The sequence below is a fragment of the Megascapheus bottae genome, chromosome 3 (assembly GCF_031878675.1).
Source record: "Megascapheus bottae isolate mThoBot1 chromosome 3, mThoBot2.hap1, whole genome shotgun sequence".
Taxonomy (NCBI): Eukaryota; Metazoa; Chordata; class Mammalia; order Rodentia; family Geomyidae; genus Megascapheus; species Megascapheus bottae.
This window is the reverse complement of record NC_143511.1, coordinates 59,779,288-59,800,599: the sequence shown is the minus strand read 5'-3', so window position 1 is coordinate 59,800,599 and position 21,312 is coordinate 59,779,288. Positions and strand designations below refer to the sequence as shown.

At 43.5% G+C, this 21,312-nt stretch overlaps 2 protein-coding genes and 1 non-coding gene across 8 annotated transcripts in view; all 3 read right to left on the bottom strand.

Annotated features, from left to right (window-relative positions):
* The window catches only part of Rusc2 (RUN and SH3 domain containing 2), a 53,507-nt gene extending 45,718 nt beyond the window's left edge, over positions 1-7,789 (bottom strand). For 2 of the 3 annotated variants that reach the window (XM_090330209.1, XM_090330208.1), the window contains exon 1: positions 7,537-7,788. The gene's annotated coding sequence lies outside the window, so the exon portion shown is untranslated. Of the gene's footprint in view, positions 1-7,536 lie in introns of all 3 variants that reach the window. The other variant, XM_090330210.1, reaches the window with a different exon arrangement.
* Positions 7,790-12,205: 4,416 nt separating this feature from the next.
* LOC150065592 (U5 spliceosomal RNA) lies at positions 12,206-12,320 on the bottom strand. Its single transcript, XR_016535023.1, has one exon. It is a non-coding gene; the product is annotated as a U5 spliceosomal RNA (small nuclear RNA).
* Positions 12,321-14,290: 1,970 nt separating this feature from the next.
* The window catches only part of LOC150065591 (phospholipid-transporting ATPase FetA-like), a 75,036-nt gene continuing 68,014 nt past the window's right edge, over positions 14,291-21,312 (bottom strand). For 3 of the 4 annotated variants that reach the window (XM_090330204.1, XM_090330206.1, XM_090330205.1), the window contains exons 23-28: positions 20,318-20,541; positions 18,843-18,926; positions 16,151-16,396; positions 15,875-16,013; positions 15,337-15,467; positions 14,291-15,246 (exon numbers count right to left, since the gene is read on the bottom strand). In XM_090330204.1, coding sequence (XP_090186330.1) covers positions 15,070-15,246; positions 15,337-15,467; positions 15,875-16,013; positions 16,151-16,396; positions 18,843-18,926; positions 20,318-20,541 — 1,001 coding nt within the window. In that variant the 3' untranslated portion in view covers positions 14,291-15,069. Of the gene's footprint in view, positions 15,280-15,336; positions 15,468-15,874; positions 16,014-16,150; positions 16,397-18,842; positions 18,927-20,317; positions 20,542-21,312 lie in introns of all 4 variants that reach the window. The other variant, XM_090330207.1, reaches the window with a different exon arrangement.

Here is a 21,312-nt window from a genome sequence, read left to right as displayed (position 1 = left end):
ATGCCAGGCAAATGTCTACCCAGTCAAGGGCTGTATGCTTCTTTCTTTTCATTTTTCAAATTGACTTATTTTCAAGGATGTCAAAATGAAATGCAGTTTTAAAAAGGAGAAAATGTTCTATTGATATTTTATAACAGTTGATAACAACTCTGCCAGTTTCTCTCAGTCTGTCTCATTTTCTTGGGGGAAGTCTTTACTCTCCATTGTATCTAGGGAATGCTGACACTGGAGACTCAAACAATCTTTCTTGGTTGTTATTATAAGCCACTAAATTTTTCAATGGTTGCTATAAGCCTCTAAATTTTAGTGAGACAAATGTGCAGATGTTTCAATTATTGTCCTTTGGGGATTTTTTTTTAAATCAGTAGTTCAAGTGGTAGAGTATCTTTCTGAAAGGAAACCATTAACTCCTTACAGAAAAACTCTACACCCCCAAAACTCCCAGAAAACAAGTTATTCAGGAGAACAAAATTTGGTTGTATCTTTAAATGAACAGAAAACCCAAAGACAGTGCTCAGGCCCTGAGTTCAAGCCTGGGACTGGCAAAATAAATAAATAAACCTTATATTTAGTGCACTTAAGGGGAAATGGGAAGTTTGTTTTACTATGTTCAGTTTAACAACAAAAAGGATAGCTTTAGTACTCAGAAAGGTAGCATAAATAGAGCTCAAATTCTGCCAAGGTAAAAACCAAAAGCCCCAGAGGAGAAACTATCAGAGACCTATCACTGGTCCCGTTGGCCCTGGAGTTCTTTTTTTTTTTTTTTTTTTGACACTCCTGGGGCTTGAACTTGGGGCCTGAGCGCTGTCCTTGGGCTTTCTCAAGGCTCAAGTGGTAGAGCCACAGCACCACTTTCGGCTTTTTCAATGTATGTGGTGCCGAGGAATTGAATCTGGGTTTTGTGCATGCTAGGCAGGCACTTTACCACTGGGCCAAACTCCCGGCTCTGGAGTTGTTTCTTTTCCAAATCATCCTTTCTCCTTCTCTCCCTTCCATTTTACCCCCTCCCACACACACGTGAAAGTTGTTTTCTATTCATTTAAAGATACAACCAAATTTTGTTTTCCTGAATAACTTGTTTTCTAGGAGTTCTTGAGTAAAAAGAAAAAGAAAGAAAGTGAAAGATCTGCGCACGGAATACTACAAAGCACTGTCGTGAGAAATTAAAGAAATAAGTAAATTAAAAGGTATGTAGTGTTCAGAGATTGGAAAACTTAATATTAGTATTTTTTTATTAAAATGTCTGTGTAAACTATTCAATAAAGTATCTATCAAAATCCCAACTTTTTTTATACAGAGAGAAAAACCCATCTTAAAATCACATGAGGGGCCGGGAGTCTGGCCTAGTGGTAGAGTTCTTGCCTAGCACGTACTAAAACCTAGGTTTGATTCCTCAGTACCACATACATAGAAAAAAGCTGGAAGTGGTGCTGAGGCTCAAGTGGTAGAGCTCTAGCCTTGAGAAAGTCCAAGGACAGTGCTCAGGCCCTGAATTCAAGCCCAGGACTGGCAAAAAAAAAAAAAAAATCACATGAAATCTGAATTGAACCTGAATAGCCAAAATACTCTTAAACAAAAAAACACTGGGGAACTTACCCATACTCATTTCTAAACTTGCTACAAAATTAAAGCCATCAAAATAGTAATAGCATTGGCATATACAGACTAATGGAATAGACAGAATTAAATTTTTTTTTTTTTTTTGCCAGCCTGGGGCTTGAACTTCAGGCTGGGTTTTCTCAAGGCTAGTGCTCTACCACTTGAGCCACAGCACCACTTCTGTTTTGTTTTTCTATGTATGTGGTACTGAGGACTTGAATCTAGGTCTTCATGCGTGCTAGGCAAGCACTCTACCATTCGGCTAAACTCTACCATTCGGCTAAACTCCCAGCCTGAAATAAACTCTTAATTATCTGCTCAAAAAGTTCTCAACAAGGACCGGGAGTTTGGCCTAGTGGTAGAGTGCTTGCCTAGCATGCATAAAGAATGGGGTTCGATTCCTCGGTGCTACATACATAGAAAAAAGCCAGAAGTGGTGCTGTGGCTCAAGTGGTAGAGTTCTAGCCTTGAGAAAGCCCAAGGACAGTGCTCAGGCCCTGAGTTCAAGCCCCAGGGCTGGTGAAAGAATAAACCTTATCTTGGATCTTTATCTTACATCATAAATATTATCTCAACATGGATCAAATACCTAAACAATAAAAACAAAACAAAACAAAATGATAGGCAAACAGAAGAAAACAGAAGAAGCCAGGTAGGTGTCTGGAGCCTCAGGCCTGCAATCCTAAAGAGACTGAGGACTGAAGTCTGAGAATCAATAATCCAAGCCAGCCTAGAAGGACAAAGTCCAAATCTGAGAGACTTCAATTAACCAGCATTTTGCAAAGTAGAGGTATAGCTCAAGTAGTAAGGGGCCCTTACTTCAGCAGTTACAGTATTAGCACAAAAAAGAAAAGAAACAAAGGAAAAAGGCTTCATGTCACTGAGTTGGCAATAATTGTTTGTGACTTGAAAGCATAAGCAACCCATCTGTGATAGTACATGCCTGTAATCCCAGCTACTGAGGAGGTTGAGATAGGAAGATCTTAAGTTTGTGGAAGCTGGCAAAATCCTATCTCAAGAGCAAAATTAAATAAGAAGAAGGAGGAGGAGGAAGAGAGAAGGGCTCAGGGTATGGTGCTTGTCTAGTAAGCATGAATCCTGGGGTTCAATCTTCAGTGTCTCTCTCTCTCTCTCTCTCTCTCTCTCTCTCTCTCTCTCTCTCTCTCTCTCTCTCTCTCTCTCTCTCTCTCTTTCTCCTCTCCTCTCCTCTGCTCTCCTCTCCTCTCCTCTCCCCCCACCTCACACACACACACACACACACACACACACACACACACAAATAAAACAAAAAATGCACATACACAAATGATAAAACACACACAGACACACAGAGGCAATAAAAGAAAAAAATGAAGTACACTTCAAAAAATTAAAACCTTTTTGCCAGGTGGTGGCTCATGCCTGTACTCAGGCTGAGATCTAAGGATCACGGTTCAAAGCCAGCCAGGGCACTAAAGTCCATGAGACTCATCTCCAGTTAATCACCAGAAAACTGGAAGTGGCACTGTGGCTCCAGGAGTAGAGTGGTAGTCCTGAGCTCACAACGCCTAGGCCCATAGTTCAAGTCCCACAACCAACCAACCAAACAAACAAACAAAAACTTTTGCATGATATGGCACTTATTTATAATTCCAGCCATGCAGGAAGTGGAGATGGCAGGTTCTAGGTCTAAGCCCCAGGAATGGAGCAAGACCTTACTTGAAAAACAAGGAAAGCAAAAAGTGTTGAAGTGTGGCTCAAGTGGCAAAGTAATTGCCTTAGAAAGGATATGGGCCTGAATTCAAACTGTTACCACCAAAGGAAAAAAAAATTAAGCTTTCAACCCATGAGAGAAAACGTTCACAAATAATGTATATCTGATGAGGAACTGATGTTCATGAAGGACATTTATAATTCAACAACAGAAAACAACTCACTCAACGTGATGAAAGGACTTCACAGACATTTCTCCAAAGAAGATACACACATGGTCAGTAAACATATGATTAAAAAAATACAGAGGATAACAACTACTCATGAGAACGTGAGAAAAATCACGTGTGCACTTATAGTAAAATGTAGTGGTTGCTCACATCTGTAATCCTAGTTACTCAGGAGGCTGAGAACCAGCCTAGCAGGAAAGTCTATGAGATTATTATCTCCAATTAACCACCAAAAAGCCATAAGTGAAACTGGCTGAAGTGGTAGCCAAAAGCACAGGGACAATGCCCAGGCCCTGAGTTTAAGCCCCAGGACCAGCACCAGGAAAAAAAAAATAATAAAATGGTAGTGTTACAGAAAACAACATGGTGATTCTTCAAAAAATTAGACATAAAATCATACAATTAAATTTCTAGCCCTATGTCTCTAAAATTGAAATCAGTAATGCAAACATATTGTACACTCATGATCATGCCAGCATTATTTACAATAGCCAAAAGGTAGGAAGGAACTCAAATATTTATCAACAGATAAATGGACAAACACTATTGTATACACAGACACATACAACACACAGACACACACACTGACTATTCAGTCTTAAAGATGGAAATTCTAATATACGCCATAACATGGATAAATCTTATAGGCACTATGCTAATTGAAACAAACCATTCTCAAAGGGATAAATATATGCTTGCACTTATGAGGTGTACCTACAGCAGTCAAACTCAAGGGACAAAAAGTAGGATGATGGTTAACAGAGGTTGAGAATAGGAGGAAGAGGGGACTTAATTTCATTGGCAAAAATCTCAGTTTAGACAATTTAAAAGTCATAGAAAGTGATGATGGTTATATGAATGAAATATTTACTTAATAGTAAAAGAGGTAAATTTTGTTTTATATTATATATATTTATTATATAATTCTCAACACCCTTTCCATATCCATCACCAGCTGTCTCAGAGAAGTGTTGACCTCTGACCACTCAAAAGTGCTCTCTCATTTTGCAAGACATTAATTGGACAGAAATGACAACATTATCTGTCAACGTTGGAGTGGGTGTTTTCTGTGTAACTTCAACACTGATCAATCTGACTGTCCTACAGAACCATCTCTTCAGTCAAATGACTTACATCAGGGTGCATAGTCATTGTATATGAGTAACAGGAAGAAAAGGGTGAGCTATTGTCTTAAATTTGCAGACAAGCCTCAGAGAGAAAAAAATAGAAACATAAGCCTCTCTATGAACCATGCTGATCAGATTTAGCAAGTCAAAATACAGAACTCTCTGCTGTTTATCAGAAATTCAAATTTAGGCATCTTGTATTTATCTGGCAATGCTCTAAAGCACTGGAAGCGAAGAGAAAATAAAACAGTGCTCTGAAGTAACTCAGGTCTTAACAAAGGGTCTACAAAGTATATAATATAGAAAAGCCCATGAAATAGTAGTAGTTACAAAAAAAGTATTGCTTAATCCAGTTCAATAGTCTCTCTTCATACTGAGTTTCTATGTTCTACAATCTTTTAAAGATATGTCAGTAGGTAGGAAAAAATCAACACAAGATGTGAGAACACATTTAACCTCTAGTTAAGGCAGGTTTGACTTCAAAAAGGAACTTCAACCAGATGCTGGAAGCTCATGCCTGTAATGGTAGCTATTCCAGGAGGCTGAGATCTAAGGATCATGCTTTGAGGCAGACTGTATGAGAAAGTTAGTGAGACTGTTAGTTCTAGCACATGCGCGCGCGCGCGCGCGCGCGCGCACACACACACACACACACACACACACACACATACACACACACACATGCGAGCCAGAAGTGCAGTAATAGAGGACTAGCCTTGAGTGAAAAAACTAAAGGCCAGCACCCTGGCACTGAGTTCAAGCACTAGTATTAGCACAAAAACAAATAAACAAACAAACAAACAGACCTTAAACACCAAGGAAAGAGAAAGGATACAATTGTGTTGAGTGCCAAGAGGGTCAGGCAATGGAGAGGCCTAGTTAACAAAATATTTGTGATATTGATTGGGCCTGCTCTTCTTTCCAGTAAGCTATGTTACTGTTTAACTTCTAACTTCTACCAAGCCTCCTAAGAAACTCATCAGATTTTTTGTTTTGCAGTGCTAGTGATGAAACCCAGGAACTCCATGCTAGGCAAGTACATCTCGAGACCCCTCTGAATCACTATTTTTATTTGCTACCACGTAAAGCTTCAGTTAGAACAATGCTATTGGGCAATCACTTCCCACCTTATTAACTACATAATTGCAGTCTCATCACTCCACTTATTCCTCTTGGAGTAGGGACCAAAACTATAGTCCCTGAATGCTGTCTTTCTCAATAAATGGCATCTGTTCAGATTATCCTCCTAGGAATCAACAAAACTGTGTTTCAGTCTCGCTCTTCTTTAAAAAATTCCATCTTTAAGCTGGGTGCAGGCAGATCATGCCTGTAATTCTAGCTTCTCAGGAGGCTGAGATTTGAGAATTGTGGTTCTAAGCCAGCCTGGACATTAAAGCCCCGGAGACATTCACTTCCAATTAACTACCAAAAAGCCAGAAGTTGGCTTGAGTGATACAGAGCCAGCCTTGAGCACATAAAGTTCAGGGACAGGCCACAGGCCCATAGCTTAAGCTCCCGTACCAGAGCACACACACACACACACACACACACACACACACACACACACACACAGAATTCCATCTTTAGTTTGTGTTCTTATTGTCACTGTTCATGTAGTGGTAAATCTTTGGTCTAAAGAGACATAAATAGTTCACATGGGAAATATCTCTGTCACACACAAGGCTTATGTGGGTAGTCCTCCAGTCTCTTAAAAAAAAAAAAAAAAAACCTGAGGGAAGGCGCCAAGACCTAAAGGCTAAAATAACCAAAGCGCTTTATTCCTTCAACCTGTCCTGAAGCACAGCTTCCAAGCTACACTGAGTCAGCTGTAAGGACTGTGGCTGGCCTCCAGAATTCTACCCTAGAGGGAGCAGCTAGTCTCCATGGGAGGAGCAGTAACCTGGGCAAAGCTCTTTCAACATTATCTGGGCAGCCTCTAATGTACCTACCAGTTAGAATTTCTGCAGGCCCAGGTCTGCCACAAACAAACATAAAATAGGCCAAACACACAGACTCTTTAATGTTGGTGAAATTAGATGAATGGATTGGGAGGGGAGGGAGGGCGGAGCTGTATATATTCCTAGATGGAAAGCCTGAAACAATCTCCAAACCTTCCTACTCTCCATCCGCCTTATGTAACCGAGAGCCACCTTCCCCACTGAAGCAGAGCCCAGTCAATGCCTTAGGCCCGTTCATTCATTCACCCACCCATAAAACATTTAATAAGCGCTACCGCGTAGCGGGCACCGTGCAGGGGACTGAGGTGTGGTCCTTGCCACCGGGGCAGTCGCCCTGGGTCTTCAGGGCCAGCCTCGCGACCCACAGCTAGCCTTGGCCAACGGGATGGCGGTGCCCTTCGCGGCAGGTGAATGCAGCAGGGGCCAGGCAAACTGCCAACTCAAAGGTTTTCCCCAGATAAAATTGGGTAGGAAAGAGGGAGGACTGAAAGCTGTGACGGGCAGAGGTCAACATGGGCACCGGTGTGGGCACCGGCGGGGCCGAGGCCCCGCTGCGGTCGCCGCCTAGGGGACCCGGGCCCGCGCCACCGCAGGGCGGTCACGGATCTGGGAACCGGGCTGACCACGGGGCGCCAATCGGTCCTAGGGAGGACCGTGTGAGAGACCGCGGAGGGCGGGTCTGGGGAGGCCCCTGAGCGCCGGGGAGCCGAGCGTCCCGTGGGGCTCACGCCCGCCCGCCCGCCCGAGGGTCAGCCGGGCGAGGGCCGCCATCCGCTCCGAGGGTCGGGAGGGGGGCGCCCAGGGCGAGGGGCTGAGGGCGGGAAGGTGAGCGAGGTTGGGTCCGTGGGCTGCCGGCGGGCCGGGCTCACTCGGGACGTGGAGGCGGTGGGTCTCCGCGACCCCATTAGGCTCGGGCAGGGAGCTCCTTACCTGGCTCCCGCCGCTGCCTCGTCCCTGCGCGCGGGCGGCGGCGGCGTTGGCGGCGGCGCTCCGCGTCCTGCCGGGGTCTCGAGGCCGGCGGCGCGCCCCGGCGCCCCACTCCTCTCCAGAGCGGGTGGTGACGCCCGGCCCCCCCTGCGGGCGCGGCGCGCTTGGTCGGCTCTCGGCCGTCCGCGTGTCGCCCCTCTGGACTGCGCGTTGGTTGCGTCCGTGGCGCCCGCGGTCTCGCCCACCCTTCCCCCCGCTCCGGGCTTCCGCGGCGGCTGCGGGTGCAGCCCGAGTCACGCGCTGCGCTGTCCCTCGAGGGAGGCGGCGAGGCGGCCACTGCGGCCCGGCCTCCTGTGCCCCGCCCCGGCGGGCGGTGCCGGCGACGCGCGCGACGCGGGGAGCGGGGAGCGGGCCGCGCCTGGAGCAGCAAAGCTCCACTCTGCCCCCCCTGGAACCGTTTGTGAACAATAATAATTTATTATTATTATTATTATTATTATTATTATTATTATTATTATTATTATTGTCAGCCCTGGGGCTTGAACTCAGGGCCTGAGCACTGTCCCTGGACACTTTTTGCACCCGGCTAGCGCTCTGTCACTTGAGCCACAGCGCCACTTCCGGCTTTTTCCATGCATAGTACCGAGGAATCCAACCCAGGGTTTCTGCATGCCAGGGGAGCTCTCTGTCACTAGTGACCTCCTGGAGTCCGGCTCGACGGGGTCACGGTGGGGCGCATGGGGACGGCATGATGAGCGCCCGGGCTTTGGTATTTTTAGAAGCACCCCTGAATAGAGTAGCAAGGGCCGAGGGCCCTGATGAAGCTCGGACCCGCTCGCCCCGGGCTTCCAGGGCGGAGTGGTGAGAAATGAGGGAGTTGCTAAGCTCCTTGCAAGTCAGACCTGGCGCTTAGGACTCGCAGCCTGGTCGGGGTTATAACCCAGGAAGCAGCTCAATGCCACATCCTCGGGGACACAGGTCTGAGTTGTGAAGGAGTGGGAGGTAAAGGTGGTGGGAGAAATAGCAGGTGCAAAAAGATGGAGAGGCAACCGATAGAGCTAAAAGTGTGAGATGCAACAGGGAAGGCCCACAAGCCTCTTTAACTAGTGACCGGTAAGATACCCAAACTGGCTCAAATGAGGATTTGACTTTCAGAGATGTCGGAGATCTGCTCCACACAATTCATTTGCATCATCCAAAACAGGAACGTTTGCATTGTTATAGGCAGGAAACAACTTATATGATCAGCATTCTACAAATTCACTTACATTCCCAAAGAAAGAAAATGGCTTGCTTGTGAAATAGGAATCAGATAAGCCCTGAGGATCCTTGGCACTCAACATTCCACTAAAAGGACACCCAGTTCAAAAATTTTCACATTTTTTCAGTCACTTACAAATATATAAAAACACAGTTCACGAAACAACATGATACCTCAGGGGAAAGAAAGTAGGAAAGTATGTGTTATGTGAAAGGAAGGCAGGGGTGATTATGGAGAGATCTGGAGTTTGGCTCTGAAGGATGAGGGAAGTATTATTTTAAGCAAGGGAGTGGTTCGAACATACCCTCACGTTTGATATCTCATTGTAGTAGGAATAGATAATAAAACTGAGAAAGGTAGTTATTATAAATGAGCGGATCTGAATTAAGGCACAGCTGAAGAGTTAGGAGATGTATTCCAGAGTGATTTGGGGTTTAGAGTCTGTAGAACTTACTTATTAATTAAATGGGTCACAGGGCTGGGGGAGGGTACAATAAGTAGCCTAGGATCATTCCTAGGTTCCTCCAAATGCTGTGTCATTTCTAAAATGTACACATTTTAGATATAAGGCTGGAATTACAGAAATGTTGGAGCTTGCACAATATTCTGTGTTTCTTCATTTCTGTCAGTGGTGACTAAGGTTATTTTCTGTACCAAGTCTTAAATGAAAAGGTAAAGAATTTGCCAGATTGTCTTTTAACAACTCCTTATTTCTGGGAAGCAGTTGAAAGAAATGAGTGGAGGGGCTGAGAGCATGCTCATCTAGCATGTACAAAGCCCTGGGTTTGATTCCTTGGTATCACATACACAGAAAAAGCCAGAAGTGGTTCTGTGGTTCAAGGGGTAGAGCACTAGCCTTGAGCTGAAGAGCTCAGGGACAGTGCCCAGGCCCAGAGTTCAAGCCCCACAACTGACAAACAAACAAAAAGAATGACTGGAAATTTGTGGAGTGCTGGTAGCCAGTAGTCCAAAAGCCAGCCTGGACAAAAAAAGTCCAGAGAATCTTATGTCCAATTAATAACCAAAACGCAGGAAATAGGTGCCAGGAGTTTGGCCTAGTGGTACAGTGCTTGCGTAGCATGCACAAAGACCTGGGTTCGATTCCTTGGTACCACATACATAGAAAAGCTGGAAGTGGTGCTGTGGCTCAAGTGGCAGGGCACTAGCCTTGAAGAAAAAGCCCAAGGACAATGCTCATGCCCTGAGTTCAAGCCCCAGGACTGGCAAAAAAAAAGCAAGAAATAGAGCTGTGGTTCAAGTGATAAAGCACAGACTTGAGCAAATAAATAAATAAATAAATAAATAAAAGCTAAAGGACACACCCTGGCTTCCAGTTCAAGTCCTAGGACCCACACAACAAACACCACCACAACAAGAATAACGGGAGCCATAGCACATACACTTCTTTATTGATACTCAACAAGAACTGACACTGAGTATGATAACCACCATAATTCAAACTGTGGCTGACAATAAAGAATGTTTCAAAATATCTTCACTGTCCAGAATGTGATATGAGAATAGCAATGATAACAAAAAAAAGAGGACCAGGAGTTTGGCCTAGTGGTAGAGTGCTTGCAGGAGTGCTAGCATGTGCGAAAACCCTGGCTTTATTCCTTGGATCACATACATAGAAAAAGCTGGAAGTGGTGTTGTGGTTCAAATGGTAGAGCTCTAACCTTGAGAATGCCCAAGGACAGTGCTCAGGCCCTCCCTGAGTTCAAGCCCCAGAACTGGCAAAAAAAAAAAAAAAAGCATAACTGGAGCCAGGTATGGTGGCTCTCACCATAATCCTAGCAATTCAGGAGGCTGAGATCTGAGGATCGAGGTTCAAAGCCAGCCCAGGCACTAAGGTCCAAGCGACATCTCCAATTAATCACCAGAAAACTGGAAATGATGTGGTGGCTCAAGGGGTAGGGCAGTAGCCTTGAGCTGAAGAGCTCAGGGACCAGAGTTCTAGTCCCACAACTGACAAAACAAACAAACAAACAAACAAAACCATCTCACAACAACAACAACAACCAAAAAAACAACTGGAAACAGATACAGAAAAGATTCACTTTACAAGTAAAGAGTAAAAAGCAAGCTTAGGAAAAGTTTATGTCTAGTGTGTATCATGTGCACATGTGTGTGCATTAGTACTGGGGCTTGAACTCAAGACCTTGAGCTCTCTCTGAATCTTCCTCACTCAAGTCTGGTGGGCCATATCTCCATTTCCAGTTAATTGACGATCAGGGTCTTAAGGATTTATCTGTCTGTGTTGGCTTCAAATTTTAATACTCAGATCTCACCCTCCTTAGTAGTTAGGATTATAGGCATGAGTCCCTGCTACCCAGCTAGGAAAAATAATAATAACTTTGGATGGAAGCATGATTTAAGGTTTAGAATGTCTGACTAGCAAGAACAAATTCTAGTAGCATATTAATATTAATTTGAGCGGTAGTATTCTGCTGGGTGATAGAAATTTTAAAAAATAAGACAAAATTCTTGCCCTCAAGATCATAATCTTGCCTAGCAGAGAAGACAGAGAAATAAGCCATCATTAAAATGGGCCCGTGAGAGTGATCAAGTATTCAAAAATCAGAATCAGGGCCGGGAGTTTGGCCTAGTGGTAGAGTGCTTGCCTAGCATGCATAAAGACTCGGGTTCGATTCCTCGGTACCACATACATAGCAAAAAGCCGGAAGGGGTGCTGAGGCTCAAGTGGTAGAGTGCTAGCCTTGAGAAAGTCCAAGGACAGTGCTCAGGCCCTGAGCCCAAGCCCAGGACTGGCAAAAAAAAAAATAGAATCAAGAAAAAGGGACTGGTACAAAGTGCTCTAGCACAAGCAAGAGGCACCCAGGGCAGGAAAGAGATAGTTGTCAGTGAAGGTAGCGGAAGATGACTCAAGGTGACAGTTAAGGAGGAATAGATTAAGTTGGCCAAAGGAAGGATGGAAAGATGGAAACATTTTCTAGGAGAGAGAATAAAATGAGTCAAAACATAAAGGCTTCTGAAGAAAACAGAACTTTGGGGGAACTGAAAGGCAAGAGAGTGAGTGACCAGTGAAGTTACAAAGGCAGGTAATGTCAAGGTTGGGAAGCCATTATGAGCCACTCAAGGATTTTAAACTGACAAATGGCATGACCTAATCTTTATCTTTGAAAGATTTCTTTCCATGGTGTAAATGATGGATTGAAAGCAAGAGATGAGTTGGAAGCTAGAAGACCAAAGAGGCAGATATAGCTATAAATGAGGACACTGGAATTAGATTAATTAGAAGGGAAAAGATTGATGATATGAAATTTGACAACTAAATGATTTAGAGGAATGGAGGAAATAATTCCAGTAAGACTTTCAGATTTCTTTCTTTTTTTTTTTTACGAGCCATGATACCCTTTATCCCAGACTTTTTTTTCAACAAACAAATGTAGCCTCGATAAAATGAGGCCTCAAAAAATTTCTGAAGACTCAGCATTGTTCCTCTCCATGGAAATCTTTAGTAAAAGGCGAAAGATTTATATGATCTCAAGAGAAACCAGAGTATATATAGACTTTCAGACTTCTGACTTAAGCTGTTAAGCGGTGGTGCCATTCATGGAAATAGAAATATAGGTAAAGAAACAGATTTTAATATTCTTTCAGTTGTTCATTCAAATAAATGCTGGAAATGGAAATTAAATGAATACAACACTTTTTAGTGTCACTGACAGAGATATATTTAGAGAAATAATAAAGAATAAATGAGACAGCTATTTAAACCACACTGAGGAATAAGGAGAATTTCTAATCTACACCTCTTCTAAAAATTGAGGTGATTGTCACAGAACACAAGAATAACATTTCCTGTGTAAATCACCTTTGTAACAACAATAAAATTACTTTAAAGTGTACAGTTTAGTGGCATTAAATCTATTGACAGTTGTTCACACATCTCTAGTTTTAACTAGCCTGAATTGTGAAGGATAAGCAGGAATCAGTGGATAAGGAAGCGCTGAAGGACATGGAAACAGTGTGCTTGATGGTATCAAGATCAGAAGTTTCAGGATGGGTAGAAGAGGCAAATGGGGAGGTGGTGGAAGACAATTCTAGAGAGGTAGGTTTGGTGAACGCCCAAGGTATGCTAAGCTTGACATTTGGCATAAACAAATTCGCCTTTCAGAAAGATTACCTCAAAACACATGGGGAAGAATCAGGGAAATGAATTTTGAAGTTTTATTCCAGAATGTAAGTGAGAAGTAATAGAAGTCTGAGCAAAGGTGATGATAGTAAATGCCAGAGCCAGCCAGTAGAGAATCGGGATTCCTGATTTAGGGGGTAAGGACTTAGAAAAGAAAATACAAGAAACAGATGGGGTTGGGAGGTCTACAGCTCAAGTCAGCAGCCCAAGACTGTAGTCCCATTTATTTCTAGATCCAATCCAATATACTCTCTTAACACCAAGAAACTGTCAGGGGTTACATTAGCATACAATGGTAATCAAGTCTCAGATCTATTAAGCAAATAGTAATCAAGTCTCAGCAGAAAGAAAGCAATAAATCAATAAAGCCAGGAAGTTTACAATATTGACGATATAGCTCAAAGTTCATAGGCATGGCTTCATACATGACAGCTCATTTCTTTGTATGGATTCTTACTGAGTTATGCAGATTCATGGGTCAGTCTGACTCCATACTCCGTTTCCCAACAAGTAAACAGAGGGAATGGAAAAGAAGAGATAATAAGAATGCAGAATTTGGGGCCAGGAGTTTGGCCTAGTGGTAGAATGCTTGCCTAGCATGCACAAAGACCTGGGTTTGATTCCTCAATACTACATACATAAAAAAAAGTCAGAAGTGGTTCTGTGGCTCAAGAAGTAGAGCTCTAGCCTTGAGAAAGCCCAAGGACAGTGCCCAGACCTTGAGTACAAGCCCTGGGACTGGCAAAAATAAACAAACAAAAAACAAGAATGCAAAATTTATCTGACTTGTTAACTGATTGGACATGAAGCTAGAGGAAAAAATGATTCCTATCATTCTGCCTTGGGTGACTCTGATAATGGCAGTCTAGTAACATTCTTTTGAGAAGGTGATTAGTACAGTTTGGGAGCATTGTTTATGTTTTCCAAACCTCAGTTAAGCCAAGGATTTGAGTCAGTTTAATATACTGATTTGGATCTCAGCACAGTGATACAGGCTAGAGGTAGAGTTGAGAATTTTTTTTTTCTGTTATTAAATGAAGTCATGAGTTTAGATCAAGCTATTCATGAAAAAGGTACAGAGAAAGATGAACAGAGGGCCTAGGGGCTGACGTTTAGGACCCAATAATTGCATAGACCATAGAAGTATGTAGATAAAAGGTGTGGTCATACTGAGGCCAACAAGGGACAGAAAAGTGACGTAGATCTGAAAAATGAGAGGAGAAGAGAGTAAATGTTGGTTTAATTTGAAGGGAGGATGATAGGAGAGTCTGTGGGCCAAGAATATTGCTTTAGCTTATTGCTACTACAGCCCCAATAGAGGATACATGTCACTCAACTCCAAAATAGGTGATTTATTTCTTAGAAACAATTTTCCAAATACATAAAATTTCTCCTCAAAATAATTTTATGGAATGAAGGCAAATGTGCACCAGATATGGCTTATGTTTGTGTGTTTGTTTTTTTTCCTTGCATTATTCTCCTAGTTCTGAGGCCTAAATATATGTCAATTCTTGGGCCAAAGAGAGGAGAAAAAATATCTTGAGTTGACCTATCCAACCAGGAACTGCCTCCTTTAAAAAATATTTTTTGGTATAGAAACTCTCCTTCAGCTTCTTAAGACTTCTTTGTCTCCAAGAGCCAGCAAAATACTTACCCTGGCACTAAATCTCCTAGCTAAGTCTGAAAGGATACCTGGGTAGGAATATGTTTGTGTGGGGCCCTGGGAAGGCTGACATTTGTTCTGAGTATGGGAGTTAGGACCTGGATGAAGAGTCTTAAGAACTGTCTTCTCCCCCTCCCCACTCCCCAACCTCCCCATACTGGCCCTCTCACCCCTTACTTCCACATTCGCTTGATTTCAACTTAAAAGGGCTAGAGGGAGGGAGATCTGAGGTTGCTTTTTCTTGAAATATTGCTACTCTGGAAGGTAAGGTTCTTTCTTTACCTCCTCCCTTGCCTTACTTGAGCACAGCCTTCTGGAGAATAAGGGGGCTGAGCTCCTGAAATGAGCAAGTTTATGCTGAGTTCCCAGGGACTCTAAACCCTCCCTACTAAATTGCATGGGAAGGAAAGCAATGCCTGACTATTTTGGTGTTTCCCTATAGGGCTCTACTCTTTATACAGAAAGACTGGCTGTCGTGGACTTCTCTGTCTTGCCAGAAGTGATGAGGGAACCAAAGCCCCATTTATGGGAGAACGCATAGGCAGAACGTCGAAGGCTTGAGTGTTTCATTCTGACCTGGACTGGGGGTGGCAGTGGATGCTTCATGAAATGATGTATTCTGCCAAAAACCTATATCCAGAGCATAGGAGACAGGGTTTTCATCTACAAAGGCAAAGAGGATCATGAATTATATGTGAGTAGATTCCCTGTTCCACTCACCTTGTCCACACTGAGAGGCCACAATAGTGGTCTGAGAAATTTGCACGCAATCACAGGAATAATACAGAGGATCACACAGAGGACAAAGCAGAGCCACATTCGTGGCTGGACTATAGTGTTTCTGGCCACACCTGTAAATAGGGGGTGGGGGAGGAGAGAGAGGGAAGTCTGAAAGAGAGCCTGGAGTAAGGGGTAGGGCAAGAAGTGGGAGTTACCAGCCAGGACTTGGATACTTCTCCAGTTCAAAGATGGAAGTTATTGACTTAGAGACAGCCTAGTCTCCTGAGGAACATAAATACCATTAAGTCTTTCTTGTTTTTAAAACAAATATACATGACTTTGTTTCCCTCAAAAGGCAGGTCAGGGCAGAACAGTGTTGGTATGTTATAAGGGACTGCTAGCATATTGGCTTACATGCAAAAACTGGGTTATCTCTCTCCATAGAGCCTAGTGCATAAGTAATAGCTTCTCAGTAAAACATTTGTTAACTAAATATGCTTGGTTAACTCCCACTCCCACTTTCAGGGCAGGGCCTTACCTAGGAAATGGAAGATGTTGGGGAACATTATACACAAGCCATCACTGTACAGGAAGAATAATATGCAAAAGTAGATACTCAGACTACCCCAGATGAAGAAGTGGCTTATCAATGTCCAGTAGGTTATCTTCAGGGCAATCTGAAAAGCACCAGTTTATGTGCAAGGAAGATTTACCAGCCACATCCCTTCTCAGGATGGTCCCATTCCCGCCCTTCCTCTCTCTCTACCTCCCTCTCTCCATACAGTACCCCTATTCCCATTACTGTTGGGCACACCTGTATTGTGACCACACAGATCAAGGAAGTCTGCACTATCAAGGAGAAGGACTGGTAGTCAGAGATGTCCTTCCCATCTTTGCACACTGCATTGTAAACAGTTGCCATCGGGATGAAGAACAGCACAAAGGAACTGTAGATCCCATGTATTAAACACTTCACAAATTCCTTCTTGTTGAAATAGAGGTTGTGCTGGCCTGGCTCATACAGCTCTGGGAAATGTAGACTCCATATTTCATTCACATCCTGGAAGCACGAGGATAGGAGGAAAGTTCAGGGTCAAGTCTCATCTCCATTGAGAGTAGAGGCTTTTCACTTCCCTGAGTATGCTGGTCACCAGCCTGCTTAGGTACTTTTTCATGGAATACGTGAGTTGTAGGACCAGGGGAGAAAGCAGTGATCACAGACTTCCTAAAGTCCTGTCTAGGCAAGGACCTTAGTAGTGGAAGAAAGCTAGAGGAATGTCAGGATGATAAGGAAGGGCTTTGAGACAGTTATGGTTGGAAAGTTGGGGCAATTTGAGTCAGAAGTAGCTGGGATGAGGACTAGAGCTTGGGATGTGGGAATCGATAGGAAATAAACTCAGGTTGATGTTCTTTTAGTTAAATATTCTTGGGCTGGAGGTATGGTTCAAGTGGTAGAGTACTTGCCTAGCAAAAAATAAGGCCCTGAGCTCCATCTCATGGTACCCCAAACAGAAAAATTAAATATCCTTTGTGTCAAAGCTGGTTGAGTCGGGGCGCAGTGGCTCAAGCCTGTAATCCTAGCTGCTCAGGAGGCTGAGATCTGGGGATCAAGGTTCAAAGCCAGCCTGGGCACAAAAGGACCTGAGACTCTTATCTCTAGTTAACCTCTAGAAAATGGGAAGTGGGGCTTGGCTCAAGGGTAGGGTGGTAGCCTTGAGCTGAAGAGCTCAGGGACAGCACCGAGGCCGAGATCAAGCCCATAACCCACACCCACACACACACAAAAATCTGGTTGAGAGAAAATGAGAAGCCAATAGGGAATCAGTAAAATCTTCAGAAGTATTTGCATCTCGCAAAGTAGCTTTCATTTCCATAATTACTGGTGAACTAAAGGTAGGAGAATTCTGTGTAGATGATGTTGACTTACCTTCACCCCCTAAATAAAAACAAAACAAAACAAAACTTGCAGAACAAAACATGAGGTATGGCTTTCGATATAGATTCCTCATGGAGAATTTCCTTTAAAACTGCTGCCACCCTGATGGAGGCTGCGAACCATGATCCATCCCCTCGTTATCTCTGGATATCCTCAGCTACTTTATTCCTACTTTAGTTCTGTGGTGCCTAAGAATGGGACTGGTGTAGAGGAGGAAAGAGAAGGGTGCCAAGATACTCAATACCCAGGAAATATATATATTTTTGGACAGTAATGGGACTTGAACTCAGGGCCTGGACACTGTCCTTCAGCACTTTTGCTCAAGGTTAGTGCTCAGCCACTGGTACCACAGCATCCATTTCTGGCTTTGCTTTTTCTTTCTTTTTTATTTTTATTTTTATTTTTCATCAGTTGTGAGGCTTAAACTCTGGGCCTGGGTGGTCTCACAGGCTTTTGTGCCTGGGCTGTCTTTGAACCTCAATCCTCAGATTTCAGCCTCCCGAGTAGCTAGGATTACAGGCATGCCACCAGCACCTGGATACTTCTGGCTTTTTCTGGGTATATGGTACCGACAAATTGAACCTAGGGTTTTGTGCATGCCAGGCAAGCACTCTATCACCAGGCCACACTTCTGCCCCCCCCCCCCACTGCAGGAAATTTCTGATAGGAACAGATGATAAATTCTTAGCCTTGCTGCTTGTGACATCAGGTATCATACCAAAACTCTCATGCTTGGTCTAAAGGCCTTCCATCCAGGCCTCCCTGCTTATCTCATCCTCTTCATCCTTTCTCATCCTTTCTTGAAATTCCTTATTTCCCTCAGTCCTGCTTTAGTAATTCTTCCCCCCTCCACCCCCGCCCCCAGTCATGGGGCTTGAACTCTGGGCCTGGGCACTATCACTGAGCAATTCAGCTCAAGGTTACCGCCCTACCCCTTAAGCCACAGTGCCAATTCTGGTTTTCTGGTGGTTAATTGGAGATGAGTCCCATGGACTTTAGTGCCTGGGCTGGCTTTGAACTGTGATTCTCAGATCTCACCCTCCTGAATAGCTAGGATTACAGGCATGAGCCACTGAGCCTGGCTTCTGCTTTAGTAATTCTTGTTCACTAATTTTTCTTTCTTTCTTTTTTTTTTGCCAGTCCTGGGCTTGAATTCAGGGCATGGACACTGTTCTTGGACATTTTTTGCTCAAGCGCCACTACCAGCTTTTTCTATGTATGTGGTACTAAGGAATCAAACCCAGGGCTTTATGCATGCTAGGCAAGTGCTCTACCACTAGGCTACCCCTCCTGGCCCTGGCTCACTATTTTTGTACCCATTAAATTTATAGCACAGCACAATTTCTATGTTTTTCCCTGAAAGGCTAAAATTGAGAGGAAAATTGGTTTCCTAAAATGGAAGAATTCTTTTACTTGTTCTCGTGATATCTTGATAGGTAATTAGATCTTTTCCCGTTCTAGAAAGTACATCCTTTACACTTGATTTTGTAAAGTTCAGCTCTTGATATCTTTCTCACTGTTTTCATCTGGGGCTTTAATCCTGACTAAGAGGCTTGTTGCTGGGTCTTACCTGATCAAGTAGACTCATGCACAGGACAGGGAGAGAGGTGTAGATCAGATTGTAGCTGGCAATAAACCAGATATCATAAGCTGTCTGGAAGAATATCAAGGAGAGTTTTAAAAAATATATTCCTCTCTTCTCCAAAGTTCCAGTGCCACCCCCCAGATCCAAGACAACCTTTTCTTGGACCTGACTACCCACCACCATACTAACTACAGCAATATTTAGATTACAGGAAGCTGACTGTGAACCCCAGTCTCTATTCAATTTTACTGTTTAGAATTCTAGGCCCAGCATGGGACAAGGCCACATCAAGTTTTCAAAGCTAGTGTGGGCCAACCCCACTATAATTTATATGGCTCTTCTCTGTATAGAGGAACCTCAAATGGCCGCTAGAGAAAGCTAGCTATACTCCTGCACTCCAAGGCAAGTAAACTTTTGAGCGTTTTGTTATCTGCTTATGGGCATTCAGTAACTTCTATAGAACGGTATATACCTTACATTAGCAAGAATAGGCCCAATTATTCTTCTCTAGTTGGATGATCCATCATGGGGTCTAGAAAGGTTTCCTTTCCTTACTAGCCACAAGAGGTCAGCAGTAACATGTACTGATCTCTCTCTCTGTCTTTGTCTGTCTGTCTGTCTGTCTGTCTGTCTGTCTGTCTGTCTGTCTGTCTCTCACCAGCTTAGTTTATCCCATAGACCACACACTGTCTCTGCTAAGTGCTGAGGTATGTAAGTCTGTCATTGTCTGTTGATTAGTGTTGGGCTCTCCAAGGCTAATCATTCCTGAGTTTTTTCTCTTGGGAATCTATGAAAGACTTGTGAAAAACTATTCATGAAAGAGCATTCCTCTTAGGATATGAAAATCTAACTGTTACTCTTCCACACCAATGTTGTGAAGATTTTGTGTTTAAACACATAGTTCATTCATCAGAGTAACAATTGAATGTGTGTTGTGTTTGGGGCTCAGGTAGCCAGTGTAGAGAAGGAAAAGTAAAGGGAAGATCCAAGTATGGCTACAGGTGAGTATTATAATAGCCTTTCTGGCGTGCCCCAATGGTTCTTGAGTCTTAGTCTGTTCCATAGGTTACTTTAGATGCTATTCCAGATCCAGCAATTTCCCCCCATTACATATGTTTGGAAACTGCAGTATATGGAAATAGCCTATAGGAGAATTCTAAAGGGGAGTCCAGGCCAAATCAGAGCTATACGAGATCTGTTATGATTTGGATTTAGGGTAGTGTGGAGTTGGGAGATGGGATCAATCTGGGATGAAACGACGGGTGGCATTGTAGCATACATGATTCTCTACTTTTTCTTCCTGGTACTGGTGATGGAACCCAGAGCTTGAACATGTTAGGTAAGAAGCTCCCAGACTGTGTATTAATCTCTAGAGGAAGAAAATGTCTGAAATGGGTGAAGCAACAGTGACTAGAGAAGATCCAGCTGAGTAGGGTGGAAGTTGTCACCTAATCTCATACCTGTGCAGAGAATCCGTTGTAGAAGGCATACCAGAAATGCACCAGAGTAAAAGCAAAGTTCTTGTAAAAGAAGTAGTTGAGAAACTTGCACATGCGATTATAAGACCAGCGACCATGGACCAAAAGTAGACGTTGAAGGTAGTGGAACTGGGAGAAGGCAAAGTCACTGCTAAGCATGGCTTGTAACCCCTCTTGGCTGGTGATGGCGACCCCAATATGAGCAGCTGTAATAAAACCCAGAAGCTTCTAAGCCACAGAGCTTGTTCTCTGAGGTCCTGCCATGGGAACTATATAGGAAATGCTGAGATGGTGTTGTACAATTCTCTATTTTACATTTGGGAAATATTTAGGCACAGTTGGAAATGACACTTCCTAGTTGAATCTTTTCTCCTCAATACATTGCCCTTCTACACAGTCCCTTCTGCATTTTGTTTTGGATGTTACCACTCAAGAATGCCTGGTACAACCAATACAAGAAAGCAGTCCTAGAAAGCTGTTCCAGGTGTCCTGCCCCTACTCTAGTCATGTAGGTGCTTTCCCACTGTCTAGATTTTGATACTTAAATTTCTTGTTATTTTATGGCACTTAAATCAATGCAGGACGGATTCTAATCTAACCCAGTATTTAAGTACTTAAGTTTATCTGAGGGACTGAATTCTGTAGGAAGAAATGTGTCATCTGCATGCTTTTTGTTGGTGGTGGTCATGGGGCTTGAACTCTGGGCTTGGGCTCTGTTCTTGAGCTCTTCAGCTCAAGGAAACCACCCTACCCCTGAGCCACAGCCCCACTTCCGAATTTCTAGTGATTAATTGGAAATAAGAGTCTCAGGATCTTTAGTGCCCAGGCTGGCTTTGAACCGAGATTCTCAGATCTCAGCCTCGTGAGTAACCACACCAGGCTGCATACATTTTTTTAAAGTAAGAAATGAACTCTTCATGGTAGGATCTAAGGTGATTTTTTTTTGATAAAGCAAAGATTATACTTGGTGGACTATG